Genomic DNA, 13,465 nt, shown 5'->3' with positions numbered 1-13,465 from the left:
GCAATAAATTTCTGCAAAATAAGACAATCTTGCATTTTAGATGCTTACTAAGAGTTAAAAACCCATACTTGGGTAGCTGCTTGAAGAAAATACTGAGGATGTTCTCCCAGCTGATGAGTTGCTTCTAAATTATAGTCTCAAGGAAGCTAAAAAACACTACATGTGCTCTGCAGTAATGTAACTGCACAAGAGTATAATCTTTCCATCCATGATTATGGGGAACAATTTTAAAAGCTGACATATTATTACAGGCTAAGCAAAGGTCTGGATCTTTTTTGACAAGCATACAATCTAGATGGCAGCTATACAGCCTGGATGATCTAGTGAACCATGTCCATCAGAAAAAGCTTAAAATAATAAATAATTTGGGTCAAGTTAAAGCACTTAGTCAATGGGACTGAGAGCAATTCAGCTCACATGAGATACCTACTAGTTGATCCACCGAATTGCTCTCCTACCTACTGCAGAGCCTGACAGCCACTGAGCTATCAGTGTTCTGACACATCTAAGAACCTGTACCGAGTTGCCTCCCATCATCCCGCTCTAACTTAGACCAGCTGAAGTCACTAGTATAGAGACAGAAAACCATCAGCTATGCTCGTTACTCAATTTAGGTTTAAGAGTCTAAATGTATATTTAGCAGGTACTTTACCCCCTTACCCAGTTATTAATAGAATACCCTTCTCTTATATCCTTAGTCTATGATAATATTATCCATTATCCTTTGCCTGACAGCAAGCTACCACAAAACATTTCCTCGGCTAGCAAGGCTTCAAAATAGCGTATTGCATGAGCTATTGTTATGGTGCCACTTAAGAATTTACTAGCAAAGCTACATGGAAATAACTTTACTATGTTACAGTCAGGCTGCAATGGAAGAGAAAGTTATTTCAGCAAGGACATTGAGTTAAAGATTAAAACCTATCAGGAAAACATCATTTACTGACAAGTTTTAAAGCTTTGTCTGCAGCTATCTTAAGCTTTGATGTTTCACCTTAGTTGGAAAATTTTACCTTGATGACAAGTTAATACATGCATTACACAGACTGATTATTCAGTGACTGAAGAAATAGAACAGATTGGAAAAACCAAGTGAAAACACAAACATCAAATGTTGGCCGAAAGGTAAAAAGTTAAAATGGTTCCTCTCCTTTGAACATAAAAGCAGGAGTCAAGCAGTTGAACTAACATAACCATAATCATGATTTATAATCAGTTACAGAATGAACACTTTCAAATCCTTCTAAGCTACAGAAGGAACTGCAGCAGTTTAGTTGCATGCCTAGGACTAACAAAAATACTTCCAAGGCTTTAAAAAGCAAGCCTCTAAGCAGTTTCAAACCATTTGCTTTTAACTTTTTTGGTACTCTTGATTAAAAGGCACACATCACAGAAGATTTTTCATACTTAAAACTGAATCCTGACATGCATGGATATTTACCCTTACTCAAATTCTAGAAACAGAACTGTGAAGCAATGCTCTGTTAAAGACATTGCTTTTTCATTTCTTGAATGAAGAACAGCTTTTTACAAAAAGGGAAAGTTATGATAGAGAACATTGTGTACTTTACAAATCAAGTTATTCTGCCAGACTTTTCATTGCCAAGCTCTGCAAAGATAAAACTAAACACGTAGAAGAGTTGTATCAAGGGTTACATTCAGTATTATAGACTGACCAGACTAAGTCTAGGTTGTGCCATCATTCAGTGAATAAAACAAGCAATATTTAGTTTTCCACTGCTGCACAGGGAAAGAGACAAAGGCTTAAAACCAGACGGAGCCAGTGAATGTGTTACAAGCCATAAGGAATAATGTGATCTCCCCTTGAGAAACACATTGAAATTAAGTCTGATCTGTACTCGAGTACTGAAACAGTGGTTCTTAAACTCACAGTAAAAAAAGTTCCTCTCATTCCAAGAAATTAAAAGTAGTGTTTCAAACCATGAAAATTCAGAGCCAGAAGATACTGTTGTAGAAGCTATTTAGCATGATCACAGTCTTCTGTACAGGTATAGCCCATGATAAGTGCAAATATCATAAATGTAAAAAGCTGAAACATTTGCATAACAACTTACTGTGTAAGTGATAGCTGCCAGCATTCCAATCACAGTCAAGGAACTAATGGAAAATGAAAGAGCAGTCAAGCCATCTGGGGGAAAAAAAGAAAAAAAAAAAAAGCCTGTTGAAAACTCCTAGAGATATAAGAACATTTCTTCCTGAACTGGTTTCTTGAAGTATTTAAGTTAATTAGAATGAAGAAAAAAAAAAAAAAAAAAAAAGACATGGTTACCAGTCATAACAACTCAGATGAAAATTCACCTAGCATAGGTTTTCATCGGGAGCAGATCCTCCACCAATACTCCAAGAAGCAGGACAGTCATCTCGCCTTTGCTACAAGTTCCCAAATGTTGCATTCAAATGGTTGACTAGACACCATGAACTTGCTCCCATAGCAGTATAATGCCTCTTGACTTATTTCTGGCCTCCACAGGGTATTGTTATAATTCTCTCAATTTACATATGCGTTCTGGACAGTTCATCTTTGTTTTGTTTATCACCTGATTTCTCGTAATAAAGCACTATCCAGAGGAATCAGGGCAAGCATGGATCCTGTAACAACCAAACAAGCCAGACTGCATGCTTCAGCTTCACTCAGATCATATACAACAGAGGTCCTCAAACTACGGCCCATGGGCCAGATACATCCCCCCAGGGTCCTTAATCCGGCCTCCGGTATTTACAGACCCTCCCCCCCGCCAGGGGTTGCGGGGGGGGAAAACCAAGCAGCCACAGATGACTTCTGCCACTTCATCCGCACGCCGGCCCCCTGGTTAAAAAGTTTGAGGACCCCTGATATACACCCAGATGTACAAACTGGAAAAAGGTCAGGGGATTAAGTAGTTACTGTAGCCTTACTATCACTCTAGACATGAAAAGGGATAGTAGAAGAAAAGTGTTAAAAAACTCATCCCCAAAGGCAACAAACTCCCAGAATCCTCCTGCATTATTTTATTTTTTTTTTTTACAACAGTCCTGTCCCTAACCTCACCATGCAGGACATAACATGGCAAACTTTTTTGGTTAAACAGTTGCTTTTTATTTTTTGACAAGCATATTTTTTTTATATTATAAAATTAACTTTAAGCAACCAAGTCCAACTTTACACCCAGCCATAATAGTTCAGCTACTTAGTGTTCTCCCTATGTCCTGTCCTCCCCTCCAGTCAATTCAAGGATTTAGAGCACAAAAAATTTATTTCTACTCACACAGAATTATCAGCCAGTTTCCATTCATTACCTGGTCTCCATCCCTTTTCCTGAACATAGCATCAGGCACTCACAAACTGAGAAATCTTGTTATGGTTATCCTCTATGGGAAGCTGCATCTTTCTTCTGACCAACCCTATAGGCCTCCTTCCAAAAATATCAAAAGCTAGTACAATAGCACAACGAAATCCAACTTTGCAGCTCAAATTTGCTAGGTAATACCAAACAACTTTGCCAAACCTCACAGCAATATGTTCATAAGCATCATACTACAGCCATGTTTAAAACTGGAAAAACCCAACTCAACAAACAAAAAACACACAACCTAGCACCATTTCTCTTTTAGTGCTTGTGAAAATTTTACTTGTGTTCAAGTTTAGGGGAAAAGCCTCACATGTAAGTGACCACTATTTCCAACGTATCACACAATGTACTTCAACACATTTGATTATCCTCCTGCACTTGTCTTTGAAACCAGTATTTAACATCCATTTAATAAATGTTGAACTATGTTCAATGAAACACAAAGAAACTAACTGGCTGAAAAATGGGTAATTGTACACCAGAAGTATATTATCAGGTTCTGCCTCAGCAGATGAGTTTGCAATCCCACTACAAACCGAACAGACATAGAACATACATCTAAAATTAAGATCTTTGTTTTTCTTGGGTTAACTGCAGAAAGACAAATGAAAATGTTAAGTTAATATAGGAACAGGATAACATGTACAAGAAAAGACAACAGGCAGGAGTTTTGTCCTCATTTCTCCAGCATCTGGAACACAAGAGAACTTTAGCAACAACACTGACCAGAGACTTGATGGCTGTGGAATAGCTCTAGAAAAAAAAACAACAAAAAACACCAAACGGGGGGGGGGGGGGGGGGTGTCTTTGCAGACAGCAAGCTGAAGAGAAGAAAGCAGTGTGCCCTGGCAGCATGGTAGTCCAACAGCATCCTGGGCTGCAGCAACAGGAGCGTGCCCATCTATGAAGAGAAGGGACCATATCGGGAATACTGCAACCAGTTTTAAGGTTACCACTACAGGCAAGACAGATAAAACTGAGCAAGTTAAGGGGAGAGCTGAACTGGTCAGAGCTTGGAGCATAGGCCTCGCAGAGAAGCTAAGGGACCCAGTCTTGCTCAACCTGGAACACAGGCAGCTTTGGAGAGGCCTAATACAGCTTGCCTGCTTATCAAGGAGGTGGAGCCCAGGCTCTGCAGTGGTGCATAGTAGTTCAGCATGAGACAATGGATAGTGTGCCTATCCACACTGGATAAGAGCAAAAGTTTTTTTCCACTGAAATATCCATCCTTTGGTTTTTTTCAAGAGCTAGCTGACAAAGCCCTGTACAACCTGGTCTGACCTTACAGCTGCCTTCTTTGTTGCAGGAGACTGGACTAGATGACCTGACGTCTCTTCAGTCTCAACTATCCTATGAAATTAAACTTCACAAGAGAATGCTGGTAGAGTCAGAAATTAAAAACCAGACTTCTACACCCCAACCCAGCATCTTAATCATTAAGTCTTACTAAAAATAAGCATTAGTATACTATGCTTTCATAGCAAGGACATGTAGAGCACTGCATATTTAACTAACAGCCATATCAAGGTAGCCTAGAAAAATCAGCTTACATCTCAGCTCAACCATTGTCACTACGTGTATAAACAGTTTAAGGACCATTTTATTCTGTGCTGTCAGAATACTTATGAAGCAAGAGTAACACAAACAGGCCAACAGCCAAAATTACAAAAGAGCTATGGACTTGTCTTCCCTATTTCCTATGCTTGCAAGCACAGCTTAAAGCACAGCGTGTATTAGCATGAAAGACTGTGAGGATGTGCAGTCAAAAGGCAACAAGAAGAGCTTTGAATATGTGACCAGATGAAGATGAGGCAAAACGTGGGCCTGCTGTTGAGTGGGGCAGGGGCCCTGGTGACATAAGACATGGAAGAGTCTGAGGTACTGAATGCCTTCTTTGCCTTGGTCTTTACTAGCAAAAACAGACTTCAGGAAACCCAGGCCCAGGAAACCAGGGAGAAAGGTTGAAAGTAAGATGTACCCTTGGTAGAAAAAGATCAGGTTAGAGAATACTTAAGGAAGCTTGACTGAGTTCATGGGCCCTGAAGGGATACATCAAGTGCTGATAGAGCTGGCAAGTGTCATTGCAAGGAACTTCTAGTGAGTACAAAATTCCTAGACTAATGCAGAATGCAACTTGACCAAGGCTCGTAGCATTACATTCCAGAATATTCAGACAGAAGTCAATACTCTGATACATAGCAAGAATGAGGCACAAATCAAAATCATTGAATGGTTTGGGTTGGAAGGGGCCTTAAAGACCATCTGGTTCCAACCCTCCTTGCCATAGGCAGGGGTACCTGCACTCTGGGCAACTTGTTCCAGTGCCTCACTACCCTCACAGTAAATAATTTCTTCCTCATATCTAATCTAAATCCGCCCTCTTTCAGTTTAAAGCCATTCTGCCTCATCCTATTATTACACGCCCTTGTAAGCTGTCCCTCTCCAGATTTCTCGGCGACCCCCTTTAGGTACTGGAAGGCTGCTATAAGGTCTCCCTGGAGCTTTCCCCAGGCTGAAAAACCCCAAGCCTCCCAGCCCATCTTCACAGAAGATGTGCTGCAGCCCTCTGATCATCTTTGTGGCCCTCCTCTAGACACACTAACAGATCCATGTTTTATGCTGGGGACTCCAGAGCCAAATACAGTACTCCAGGTGGGGTCTCACAAGAGCAGAGTAGCCTGGCAGAATCGCCTCCCTTGACTTGCTGGCCATGCTTCTTTTGATGTCACCCAGGAGTCAGTTGGCTTTCCGGCCTACAAGTGCACGTTGCCAAGCCATGTTGAACTTCTCTTCCACCAACACCCCAAATATTAGAGCACTTACGCATTTGGGTTAACGTTTGTTAGACAAATTTAGTTAGCACTTTTCTGGAAACATTTGGAAAATGACAGCAAGTGTCTTAGCTCACCTGTAAAAACACATTCTTCACACGTTTGCTATGAAAGCACACCTCGGCTAAACACATGAACTGCATAAGCTAAATGTTAAATACAACTTCAGGGAGTTTGGCCTTCACAATAGTTCTTTACAGCCCTAGCAAAGCAGTAAAACAAATGCAAGCAAAACATTTAAAGAGGACAATAGTAGGAGAACAAAGGGGGGAAAAAATAAGACACACAGGATTTTCCTGTCTAAATAAGCAAAATCATTTCATAGTCATTCTTACAGTGAACAGCAGTACCACATTTATCTAGGTAAGCACTCAAAAGTTGTCATACAACAAAATACAGATTCACCATACCCTAAAAAACAGGGAACTTCATTATTCAAGTAACATTTAAAAGCTATGTTAAACAAAGACTCCATAGAAAAAAGTATTTTCCCCTCTCCACTACTAATATAGGACACAACATTGGAATATTTGCTGTCAAACGGGGGCTGTACTGAAAGCAGACACTGCCAGTGTCTCCTCTCTTTAAAGACAGATGTGTTTTTTGTGGGTTTTTTGTCTGAACAGAAAGAACAATCCTATTGCAAAAATTTTGTGTAGGTGTGCAGTTAAAGTCAAGTTAGAAAACTGTCACCACAGAAGTTAGTCTTCTTGTTCAGTCAATGATGAGTATGCCAAAATAAGTTAGTAGCAAGTTGTGCAAAACTCAGAAATCTCAAACTTACGACTACTTCCAAACTCTTCGAACAAGAGTTTCACTTTCTCCCACTCTGTGGAATTCTTCTTATTGGGAATATCCAAAGGAACAAAGGCACTGTAACAAAGAAAAAAAATAGTTTTGTTTATCCTTACTAGTAGAGTATCAAAAGAATTCTAATTCCAAGAAAACAGAAAGCCATTTATTCCTGAAGAAAAATTGTATGATGTTAGGTTTATAAAATTCTGAAGGCAATGTTTCATTTTAATCACATTCCTGTCAAATGTTATATTTAGATCAGCAGAGTTCATGTGTCTGTGCAGTGTCAGGTCTGCAGTCAATGAACAAGTGATTTTCCATTTATCAATCCTAACAAAAGGTAAGGACCCTACACTCAAGCATCATTAAAAGATGTATTAATCTGATTTACTACCCTAGTTTGACAGGCATGCAGAGGAGCAAAAGCCAAAAAAAAGCTCAAGCATCAACTGAAACATATTCTCTTGTAAATCCACACTTCTGGAAGCTAGAATAAAACAGTTAATGATTCCCACACCAAGCATTAATAAAAGGGGCATGTTTATCTTCCATTATTACAACCAAAACAACACATATGCTGCATTCCATTCCTTGTTCTGTAGTTGGCCAAGAGAACTGAACTGCAGAGAATGTAATTAAATATTTTTGACATTCCAATAAGCAGAGAGTACCAAAGAGTGCTCAGAACAATGTCATGTTGAACAGTCCCCTAGCTGAAGCTTCTTCCTGTCAAGTCTGCCATCTAAAGTCCAATAATAACAGTAACTCTTCAGCATGTCCATAGACAAGCCAGCTAGTTTTGTTACTGATGGAAAACCAGTACCTCCATACCAATCTGAAACTATAGCTTTCAGGCATAAACCAGAATACCTTCAAGTCACAAGGAAGTCAGATTTGGAGGGAAACATTTTAGGTAAAGAATACAAGAAACCAACCCAAAATCCCAAAGATACTTGTGAGCATTTTTTATGGACTTCCGTAAAGAAGAGTGTATCATTAGATCCCTGCTTCAAGTCCCAATAAACCAGTGAATAACAAATATGCATCCTCCAGGAGTATGCCTTAAGCTTCAAGTACAGAACATAAGCATATATTTCAAAAGTTGGTGCTAAACTGTGTGCACTTATCACATGAAGATCAAACACAAACTCTGGAAAGCTTAAGTTTTAAAGATTAAAATTTTAACTTGTAAAAGTGTTTGATTCCTAGCTTCTTGACTAACCAGTAGATTAAGGCTAGCATTTACTTAAGTTAACCATGCTTGCCATTATTGATTTTGTCCTTTAATCTGCTTCTAGTAGAAATTCTTCCTGTAAAATAGTACCCAGGCAAAAATCAAGACACAGGTATTAATACAGAGTTTGGCAAAATTTCTGTTTACAAGAGATAGCAATATAATTAACTGCAGGTTTATTTGCTAAAAGGAGTTAAAATAGGAGACTGGGAAACTAAGCAAGCTCAAGTTCTTTTATTTTAGCATCAATATAAACTTGCTATCTATGGACCACATGCAGGGAAAAAGTGACATGAAAAACCATCCTGATACTTAATTTCCTTGCCTTCACCACCCCCACCAGCAATAGGGTTTAAGAGTTTTTTGGGTTTTTTTCCTGACACTACCTACAACCAGCATGTCAAAGGACACAAATCAGAGCAGAAGCCACAGCACCCATTATACACACTCTTCAATTAACACTCAGCTAAACCTTGACTGAAGGAGATGGACATCAGATTCTGCTCCTGCTCAAGTTCCATGCATCAAGGGCCTCAAAAAGGAATGCAGGAGCTATAAATTCAGGTAAGATTCCTGCATGCTTGGGAATTTTCCCATCCTGAACAGGGTCCCTCAACTAGTAGCCAGAAGGCTAACTAGCCCACTTGGACAGACTTTTTGGACTCTACCTTAACAGGCCACATAAAGAACAAGACAGAATTAGCATGCCTAGCCATCTACAGACCTGCATCCAGACCATGCTCCCAGAGTATCTCCAAAACACAGACCATCATTGCACCGGCACAACACACAGCAGTTTAGGCCTATTCTTCATGCACGCTAAAGAAGAAGAAATTTGGCAAAAGCCTTGGCTATTTTGATTAAATGGTCAACACAGCCTGAAGGCCATAGTAGCCATCAACAGATTAAGAAGCTTCCATGCTAAGTAACTCCATTCACCTGTCATCACTGTGACAATACAGGTCATAGAGTTATTACAGAAAAAAAAGAGTACAAGTGCTAGTGCAGGGTTTTACAGGTGTGGCTGCGAACTTGGTGCAAGCAAACATAGAAGCTCAGCTGTGATTTCTTACACAGAGTTCTGGACACAAATGAAATGAGTAACTGCAGTTATTTTAAGAATAGAAGCAAACTACTATGCTGTTTAAAAAAACATCCTGGGAATATTACGATTAATATTTAGATCAGTAGCTAGGCTCCAGAACAAGGAAGTAAATGCAAGACAAACAGTTTAAATATTAACTTTTGGTAGGGTTAATAACACACAGGTGTAGATAGGCCAAGTCTCATCCTTAAATCAAGGAGTGCCATTAACTATCATCCTTAGGAAAATAATTTCTAGCACACTAGATTTAAACTAATTGCCCTAGAGTACATTTTGCTATAATATAATTTGCATAATTATTTATAGGCTATTTAGACATATAATCATAGCTTTTTAAAAGCTACAGTTCTAGAAAATTGCAATTAAACTGGTTACCTTCAAACAGGCAGGGAAATATTCCTTTTTGAACCAAACATTCATTAGCCTCAAAAGCAAGCATTTTAGTTCAAACCAGACACTGTATAAGTTTGCCTTAACATAGACAGTAGTATCTCTAGTCCCTTGGCTCCAGCACATGACATTTAGAGTAAATAAACCATATTCAAGCAAAGAAGATAGTTTGTAAGGGGAAGGCATTACAAGTAAACATTAGTTCCAAGTAGCCCAGTACAAATTTATCCTATTAATTTGCTTTTAATGGTACTCTGCACAAGGTTACTTGTGTGCAGAGCATTTGAGTGCTACTGCAGACATACAAAGCCTCAGGTGTGGCAAAAATGTGCAGAAGACAACAAGAATACACTACTCCTGCTAACAATTTACACAACAGAATCCTGCTGATTGAGCTGTGTTATCATCTTTGAAAAAACCTCCAAGGTCATCTGGCACAAAACAGATACCATGTTTCCCAAAATAGTCACATAGATCTCTATTGGGGCAAGGTAAACATCTGGGTAAGAACAACATAGCAAGCTTAACACAACTTTTACAGTTTCTTTGAGGACTGCTGACCAAGAAAGAGATAGGGACTTCTTGTGCAGACCTGTCTTTAAAGGAACCGAGCTATTTATTGACCTGTTCCAATTATACAGATTACTTCCTAAAAATCAATCAGGACAGAGGTTGTCTCAATACAAAACACTAGTCATGTAAGCGCAAGAAGATAGACTATCTGCTAGGCGCTTAACGGGAATTACCCCAACTCCTCTTGCTATTGTAACCTGTGTGCACGAGTGTTCTAGTCCATTAAGACTAGCCTCCTAAAATTAAATCCAGTACATAAAATTCCAGTCTGTTTTAATGTTGGTGTGATCTCGACCACCAATAAGAAAATCTGCTACTGTATAGGCAGCACTGCAAGACTCGTCTTCACTACCACATTCAGTTGGGCCATCCATGTAGAAGCTTCAGCTCCAACACTTCTATCTCTTTCCTATCACACTGGGACTTCTGAGGGTGCTCTTTGCCCTTGCTGTGCAGTCAGTTGGCTAACCAAAATAAGTAACTTCTTCATAACAAACGTACATGAACAACTACACCCACTATTTACTACTACACTAGAACCAAAGTTCACATTTTTCTTCAGCACAGTCACCTTATTTGCTTCCTTATAAACAGAGATGTTAAGTACTGTAGTTTCCCTTAAAGGGGACAGACAAGAATTATATTCTTCCGCAGCAGCATCTTAAGTATCAAGGGTGCTTTTCTATTCAAAGGGTTTTAGGATGATGCTACTATTTAATCATTATCATCTTGAAAACAAGCAACCTCATGTGTGCAACAGCAGAAAAATTATTCCAGTTAGAACCCAGAAATACCTGTAAGTACAATACCTATAAGTAACACAGTCCTGCCTCCCTGCAGCAAATACTCCAGCTGTTTTGATCAGTGAGTTTCAAGACCATACCTGTGGAGAAGCACTGTTCAGTAACTAACTTAGTCCCAGGCCAAGTACTACAACTGTCTGGTTTGCAAGTCCATCTCACTGTCATATGGCACAGTATCAGAGGGGGATTGTGGAAGCCACTGTAATTTATAAGGTGTGAAGACTTTAAAGAACAAGCCTAAGAACACAGAAGACAATGAGGAAGTCAAGAATCAAGTTCCATCTTACTGGAAGCGAGGGTCAAACATGCTTACAGCTACTGCGGATTCAGCTGACAGCTACTGTAGATACTGCAAAATTGTCTCAACTGGATATATTATATAGTGCATATATACGCCACGATGTGAGCCACCAGTCAGAGAATCTCTTTTTGTCAGAAGCTTTAGTAATATTTCTAGATTATAATTAAGCTAACTCAAATTCCTTTAGTCTCTCATAATAGCAAATGCATAAATTTTAATTGAAAGGATATACTACTTAGTTTTGATAGAACACAAGGTACATTTCTAGAAAATTCCAGTAAGGCAGTATACAATTAGAAGCATTAATTTCACTCTGGTTTCTACTTCACACTTCGGTACTTGGATATAGATAATTTTAGCATATATTTTGTAAGTTTTACCAACTTCAATGCTGCAGTCAAAATGCCAAAAAGCTTACGACACAGCATACATTAGGAACATTCAATATTGGTGTGCATGTCATGCTTAACAGTGATCTTAAATTTGTAATACTGCTCAGAGTTTCAGAATAACAGCACTTGCTGCAAACAAGTTACCCACTTCAGTAATGCCTGCCTTTCAAACAAGTACCCGCAAAACATTCACCATACAAGGCACCGTTATGTGGTTAACCCCACACTATACTTGTGTCCTTCACAGAACACTTCCATTTAGTGAAGTACTGAACACTGAACATCAATTCATATTCCTAAAAGCGGTTTTGGGATGTCCAAAAAAAGCATTTGATAGCAGCAAAAAACACGAGCACAATTATTTTATTCCTTGTGTACGCAGATATCAATACAACTGTATCACAGCCATCATATCCTTGGTAGACATTCACACTGCACAATCAAGCAGAAGCACGAGTACCTCCACAATGAAGAAAACTATTTTAGCTTCCAGTTAAACGTTTATTTTTCAGGTACATAATTATTAGAATATTTAAACCCTAATAGGGATTAAGCTAGATATTCATTATACAGATTGAGTGCACCATAATCTATTTTTTTGATCTTGCACAGAACAAAATTCTGTTTGGGGTTCTATTTAGTATACGCCCTGTTAATGTTTAATACAAATACTTACCCAATTAAGAGAAGAACTGCACAAATTGTGATGAACCCCAGAGTATATTTGAGTGCAGTTTTAACCTGCTGTATTAAAGAGAAAGGTAATATATTAACATAAAATAAATCTAAAAGGCGTTTATCCAACAAGTTATGGCAAAGCATACTTAGCATAACAGGTGTTCTACAAAAGAACCTCCACAGAACATATAAGTAGTTTTAGATAGGTCGTAAGTATACATTATTCTTGAAGAGTCTCATAGTTTGAGAGCTATGAACAATTACACTGAATTATGCTTCCATCAAACTATGCACTTGAGCAGCTGTGGCCAGAAGACAGGGTACATTTGTTCAGTGCAAATAAAAAATACTTCTAATCATAGACATAATATAAAGCATTAGTAATAAGATTTTTGAGTTTTTCTCATGTTAAAGTTAGAACTGAATAGAGGGGGAAGTGATCACAAATAAAAGACTCATTGAGAGAAGCATTTAATTTGAGAAGTTAGCACCTTACTGACATGCATTTACTGCATTTCTTGGTATGTCGTGCACATCAAAATTCATCAATGCATTACAAAAATAACCAAGTACTAGCTTCAGGTACATTACTACTGCCTACTAGAAGAAAAAAATGCAAATGCTACAAGGAAGATACACAAATTTAGTGTCTCTCTCAGTATAATCTGTCCACCTTCTACTTCAAAAACCTTTTCATACATGTTTTTAATTCTAAGGAAAATCTAATGTAAGAAGTTTTAACCTTCTGTATATGAAATCAGGCTCGAAGGAATTTGTATGCAGCAAAGAGAATTCATGGCAATACAGATGCTAATTACTTATCTCACTGAAGTTTCATTTCACATGAGACCACACTGCTTAGACTACAGTGTTAAGAGCTGCCTCAATATTTTAAAGGAACTGTAGTAACAGACTTAGAAATGCTATTAACATTGTAGTATTCAAGTTAGACAATGGTTCTTGCTTTCATTTTTGCCTGTATTCCTTTGTGTTTTCACTACTAGTGCATTTGC

The 13,465-nt window shown here is 38.5% G+C and overlaps 1 protein-coding gene across 1 annotated transcript in view; it reads right to left on the bottom strand.

Moving 5' to 3' along the window:
* The window catches only part of LMBRD1 (LMBR1 domain containing 1), an 80,166-nt gene that overhangs the window by 45,821 nt on the left and 20,880 nt on the right, over positions 1-13,465 (bottom strand). Inside the window, exons 5-7 of the mRNA XM_056343857.1 lie at positions 12,451-12,518; positions 6,966-7,054; positions 2,076-2,149 (exon numbers count right to left, since the gene is read on the bottom strand). Coding sequence (XP_056199832.1) covers positions 2,076-2,149; positions 6,966-7,054; positions 12,451-12,518 — 231 coding nt within the window. The remainder of the gene's footprint in view (positions 1-2,075; positions 2,150-6,965; positions 7,055-12,450; positions 12,519-13,465) is intronic.

The sequence above is a fragment of the Falco biarmicus genome, chromosome 6 (genome assembly GCF_023638135.1).
Source record: "Falco biarmicus isolate bFalBia1 chromosome 6, bFalBia1.pri, whole genome shotgun sequence".
Taxonomy (NCBI): Eukaryota; Metazoa; Chordata; class Aves; order Falconiformes; family Falconidae; genus Falco; species Falco biarmicus.
The sequence above is the reverse complement of the archived record's forward strand: the minus strand, read 5'-3'. Positions and strand labels throughout refer to the sequence as shown.